The 6,486-nt window shown below is 40.0% G+C and overlaps 1 protein-coding gene across 1 annotated transcript in view; it reads left to right on the forward strand.

The window, feature by feature from the left end:
* Window positions 1-5,808, forward strand: part of palmdb (palmdelphin b) — a gene marked incomplete at its 3' end in the record, with an annotated part of 32,571 nt that extends 26,763 nt beyond the window's left edge. The window contains exons 7-8 of the mRNA XM_080050573.1: window positions 3,476-3,586; window positions 4,514-5,808. Coding sequence (XP_079906699.1) covers window positions 3,476-3,586; window positions 4,514-5,808 — 1,406 coding nt within the window. The remainder of the gene's footprint in view (window positions 1-3,475; window positions 3,587-4,513) is intronic.
* Between the last annotated feature and the right edge of the window lie 678 nt (window positions 5,809-6,486).

The following is a 6,486-nucleotide window of genomic DNA, read 5'->3' on the forward strand; positions in this document are numbered from 1 at the left end:
TGCTGACTCCCTCTGCTTACAATCTGTATATGATACAGTCATATGAAAAAGTTTGGGAACCCCTCTCACCCGGCATTATAATTGACTCTGCTTTCACAAAAAAAAAGATAAAAGTGGTATGTCTTTAATTTACCAGGAACAGGCAAAGATTTTTTGAAAAGCAGTATTTGGTTGTATGAAATAAAATAAAATGTGAAAAACTGGCTGTGCAAAAATATGGGTACCCTTGTGGTTTTGTTGATTTTAATGCCTGTAACAGCATGTAAAACTGATGACTTTAAACGCAAAGTTGGTTGGATTATGTTGTTAAGCCTTGAACCTCATACAATTGTCTGTTTAATCATGAGAAAATGTATTTTAGGTGCCTAAATGCAAGTTGCACTTCTCTTTGACTCTCTGCTGAAGTGAGACAGAATGGGATCATCAAAACTGCTCCCAAAAGATCTTAAAAACAAAGATTATTCATTGTCATGGTTTAGGGGAAGGCTACAAGAAGCTTTCCCAAAGGTTTCAATTGTCAAGTTCTACTGTAAGGAACGTTGTCAGGGAATGGAAGGACACAGGCACAGTTGCAGTTAAACCCAGGTCTAGCAGACCAAGAAAAGTACAAGAGCGGCATATGCGGCGGATTGTGAGAATGGTTGCACACAACCCAAAGATCACCTCCAAAGACCTGCAAGAACATCTGGCTGCAGATTGTGTATCTGTACATGGTTCTACAATTCAGTGCAATTTGCACCAAAACATCTGTATGGCCGGGTGATGAGAAGGAAGCCCTTTCTGCGCCCACGCCACAGACACAGTTGCATGGAGTATGCAAAAGCTCATTTAGACAAGCCAGCTTCATATTGGAAGAAAATGCTTTGGACTGATGAGACAAAAATGAAGTTATTTGGTCTTTATAAAAAGCAGATGTTTTGGTGCAAATTGCGCTGAATTGTTGAACGATGTACAGATACACAATCTGCAGCCAGATGTTCTTGCAGGTCTTTGGAGGTGATCTTTGGGTTGTGTGCAACCATTCTCACAATCCGCCGCATATGCCGCTCTTGTACTTTTCTTGGTCTGCTAGACCTGGGTTTAACTGCAACTGTGCCTGTGTCCTTCCATTCCCTGACAACGTTCCTTACAGTAGAAATTGACAATTGAAACCTTTGGGAAAGCTTCTTGTAGCCTTCCCCTAAACCGGGGGTCACTAACAGGCGGACCGCGGTCCGGGTCCGGACCCAGACGCCGTCCTATACGGACCCGGACCTGTAGTCAATCAATTATTTAAGTATTTAAAATTTTGACGGGGCGCTTCTATTTTGACCGGCGCAGCTTTTCTAGACTTTACGGTACTGGTTTAGCGAATCAGGAAATGCTTTCGAGTTAAGCCATCCCGCCTCCTGCTACTCAGGCAGCCAATCGAATCTGTGCATTCCCGGCTCAGGCTGGCTCACAGACAAAGAGACAGTGAGCTATCATGCGTGTGACAGAGAGAAGTGCAAGAATTACGAGAATTTCAGCGAAATAAATCAGATTAGAGTGAGAAAGACAGCGGGAGGAGAGTGAGAGACAGCTTTCTCTCTCGCTCGCCCGCTCGCTCACCGGCTCCGTGTGTCGCGAGCGAGTTAACGAGCGATCAACAGCTGAGTTTTTTCCTATTATTTACTCTCTATGGTTTTTTCCCCTTTTGTAAGACTGGTGAAAACCGGTCAAGGTGCAATCATGTGGACTCTCTATTACCCTGATGTAGACCTATGTGTGAATGACACAGACATAAGATTGACATAATCACCAATCGCCAGCAGCACTGCATCTACTGCCCACAACAGCAACAGGAAAAACATTATTTAAAAAAAAATGTTGTATGTAGTTTCAATTATCTACATTTTAAGTTTTACATATTCTTAGTAATGGCAGAATTTATAAATACAGGTTAATTTTTTAGCAAGATATTTGGCAGTAGCCCCCACTAACATTAGCGAAAGCTAGTGGTCATCCGTCCCTCAGTCCAGTTATCTGGCTGCTAGCAAGTTATGTTGTTTTGTTAATTTTTCTATTCATCTTAACTATATTAAATGTTGACCTTTTCTTTTATTATTTGCACCAGAATGCTCCGATTACATTCTAAAAACACAAAAAAAAATTACTGGGGGGGAAACCCCCAGACCCCCCTACAGGGGTTTAGTTTCTGACATGTCACTTTTTCAGAGCTTTTCAAAATTGCAAAATAAAAATCCAGTATTAGACAAAGTGGGAGATTACTATGTTAAACAAACATAGTAGGTATAGTGAAGTTTAGAAATGATACATTGAAAATATTTCTCAAAATTATTTAATTTTTCAAAAATGAATTATATATTTTATCTTTATTTTAAGATTATTATTATATTTATTTTCACCATTTTATTTTTAAATGCAGCCCTTCTCTATGAAGAGATTAGTTTCAGTTGAGTCACTTAAATAATACATATATCTTCAGTATTATATATCTATAATTATTTAAAAGTGAGAATAAATATTGTTGAAATGTTTTTGAATTGTTCTTTCTATATTGATCTGACAGTCAGTTGTTAATTACATGCAGACGTTGATACAACTACTAGGCTACTTCACTATATATCACACTGAATCATAACGCAAGTTAGACATTATGATGTTCCGGACCTTTGCTTGAGGACATTTTCTCTAACTGGACCTATTTGAATTTTAGTTGAATACCCCTGCCCTAAACCATGACAATGAATAATCTTTGTTTTTAAGATCTTTTGGGAGCTGTTTTGATGATCCCATTCTGTCTCACTTCAGCAGAGAGTCAAAGAGAAGTGCAACTTGCATTTAGGCACCTAAAATACATTTTCTCATGATTAAACAGACAATTCTATGAGGTTCAAGGCTTAACAACATAATCCAACCAACTTTGCGTTTAAAGTCATCAGTTTTACATGCTGTTACAGGCATTACAATCAACAAAACCACAAGGGTACCCATATTTTTGCACAGCCAGTTTTTCACATTTAATTTTATTTCATACAACCAAATACTGCTTTTCAAAAAATCTTTGTTTGGAAAACATCCCAGTACTTAGCTGTTCCTGGTAAATTAAAGACATACCACTTTTATCTTTTTTTTTTGAAAGCAGAGTCAATTATAATGCCGGCTGAGAGGGGTTCCCAAACTTTTTCATATGACTGTAATAGACAAACTACATCCAGGCTCAAGCTCAACCAAACACACAAATATGAGATTAGTATCAATCTTCCCATCTCACTCTTAGAAAGAAAGTTTATTATCACATTTCTCAAAGATCTTGAATGTATTATCTTGGAATAATGTGCCTTAAAAAACGTAACAAGAGCCTATTGGTTTGACACCTAAGCATAACAAGAACCATTAATGATAATAATTTTTTTTTAAATTTTACCAAACATGGGTTTTGATGGCTTTTACAGTGTTGTCTTATTGGTCATTGGTCATATTTTCTTCTCAGATCTGACACATCATGTCACCTCACCGCTCCCTGATATCCCATCAACCATCTCACTAATACCAGCAAAACCCCATCCTGTACCTGAGAGTGGTACTGATGAACCAAAGAAAGGTACAGACGTCATACAACAAATGCATATGTTACAAGAAAGAAAGGAAAAGTGGTGAGTGAGACAGCAAAGAAGTATCATTGAAACTGAGGACTGATTTGCTCAACAGCAATTTCAAAGCTCAGTCCCTCAGCACTTTGCAGACGTAGCTGCTCGGACTGAAGAAATGTCCCTGGTTTCATTATGCAATCTTAAAAGGTGTAATTTTACAGTTTAAAAATATGCTGATTATAGAGCATTTAGATATTACTGTGAGAACAGCATGTTCCCATGGCTACCATATTACAAATTCAGTCATACATTAGAGAAATCCAAGATTTCATCTGTGAAAAACGGACAAAGATGTGAGGCAGATACACATAGACAACCAAGACAGTATGGGTTAAACTGGATTCTGGTGTTTAGGGTTATGTGTTTTACTGTGTGTGAATAGGATAGCATAGCAACATGGCCAGCAAGTTCGCTAAGTTCACCTGGCAATTCATTAAGTCTGACTTTAAGTACTAGGTACAATGAATTTGACTTGTATAACCATGGCGGCCCCTTGTTCCCATATGAGCTGTATACATGATATGCAGTATCTCCTTTAAATTCCATAGAAAGTAGATGAAAGGGAAAATCTGGCTCTTAACAGATGTTAAAAATTCTTAATTAATTTTGATTTGATGATTCATTTTCTGCAGATGGCTTAGTTCATAATTATATTATTTTTTTCAGCTTCAATTTGATTCTGGATATTATGTACAGTATGGAATGTAAAGCCCACTGAGGCAAAAGTCAATTTGTGATATTGGGTTATACAAATAAAACTGATTTGATTTGATATGTTATGTATAAATTATTGTGTGAATTCCAGCCCTTGACCTTACAATGATACACAGTATACAAGCTTTATCCAAACCTTCATTTAAGTCTTTTCTTCATTACAGCTACATTTGCAATGGAGATAAGTGTTGAGCATGATAAGAGGACGGGGAAAAGTCAGGTGGTCTCTACAGCCACTCTCACCCCAGAAACTCTCTTTGAGAGGGGGTTAAAGGTCTACGATGATGGACACAAGTCCGTATATGCCATGCCCTCAGAAGGACGCACAACAGTCAATGGAACAGTTGAAAAAATGACGACCACGGAGGTAGATGAGATGCTGCATCAGGCCACTGATAAGAACGTGCCCAGTGAGGTCAAGTACCACCAACCTGTCTACTCTGTACCCTGCACAGAGGACAGCCGGCCCTCTACACCCGGGATGCTCAATAAAACGCCAAGGCAAACCCCAACACCAAGCCCCAGCCCCTTCCAGAGTAGAACCTCATCCAGGGCTCAAAGTGTGAGAGAAGAAAACCAGAGAGGCGAAGATCTGGAGGGATGGAAAGCCCAGAGCGAAACACCAAGCCCTAGTCTCATCCAACACGACTCTGTGTCAAAAGACCTCCAAAGATCTGAAGAAGAAACCAAGCTGCCCTACTTCCACATTCCAGGACAATCCAACAGTGACAAGTATCACATTTCACAGCCTCACTTGTTTGGTGCCAAAACTCCACAAGGACTCGCTAACAGCAAGGCGGATGCAAGTATCCCAAACCCAGCATCCCTTGTTTCAGTCAAAGCCAGGTCTGAAGGAATGCCAGCGCCCACACAGCCAGTCTACAGGGCCATAGATAACCGTAGTCCTTCATTAACCGGCCACAGGTCTGTAGTCAATGATGCCTTGATAGAGAGCTCCGATGATTTGAACAGAAATTCCTCTTTGTGTGCAGGGAGTGCTGCCTCTTTGAATCCTGTAAACACACTGCCAGAGAAGCTAGATCCAGAAACTGTCACCATGATCTTTATGGGCTTTGAGAACGCTGAGGATGAGGAGGGAGAAGACATCCAGGCCGAGCTGGTTGTCATAGGCAACAGCGATGATGATGATGAAGATGATGATGAAATAGACCAAGGTGTGACAAATGAAAGTGATGGCGGGGAGTGTCTCTCATACCACCCAGAAGGATACAAGAGCAAGGTCTTCAAGCCCAAAGTGGGTATAGCCAAGGTCACAGGCTGCGGAGACCTTATTGAAGACACCTACACAAACTGGGATGATTTAGGGCTCCACAAGCCAACATTCATCCACAAGCCTGGAAAGCACAGTCCCTACCTGCAGGGACCAGGGGTGGACGAGTCTGCAAACACAGGCAGCATCAATATGGAGAAGATGAAGCTGTCTTCAACCAGAAGATAAGACAGAACTTCCCCTGAGCAAGATAAACTTTGTTGTTGGAGAAGGGATGTGCAAGTGGAATAGCAGGTGATTTATTAGGTGTATTTTCTCCCTTTCCAGCCCTTTAACATGTATTTCTCTGGTTCATAGGTTTGAACATACCTTGTGTTTAAGCTGTGTATAACTTCAGCCATCAGTCCGATTTACAGTGCTTCTCAGCCTCAAGCTGGATTAATTTCTAATGCATGGGGATAGCAACAACTTTTCCCCTCATGTAATTTGTTGCTAAAAGCCTTACCTTGACTTGTTTGTGGCTGTATGCACTGTCCTTCAACCAGGACAGCAAGCATTGCGTCAATCAATCCTGATATCAAAAGCTTTATTTCCACCTTCTGGCACATTTGTTTCATTACAAAGTCAAATTAACATGGGCACCGAAAGTGCATTTGAAATGGAGTTGATGCCAAATTCTAAATGATACATTTTATACATGGTTTATAACTTGTATAAAGTAGGTGTATTTATGGTAAATAAAACCTTTATTGTGGCCTTTTAGACTAGTATTAAGCCATTTGAACGCGTAGCTGGCCAGAGATAGCGGAAGCTTTTAATAATGCCTTACTAACATACATAACAGCAGACCTGATTGCTCATTATGAAAAGAGAAATCCATAAACCCATTAAGTGCAATCATTGTAA

This window comes from Ammodytes marinus (assembly GCF_949987685.1).
Source record: "Ammodytes marinus genome assembly, chromosome: 21".
Lineage (NCBI taxonomy): Eukaryota > Metazoa > Chordata > Actinopteri > Uranoscopiformes > Ammodytidae > Ammodytes > Ammodytes marinus.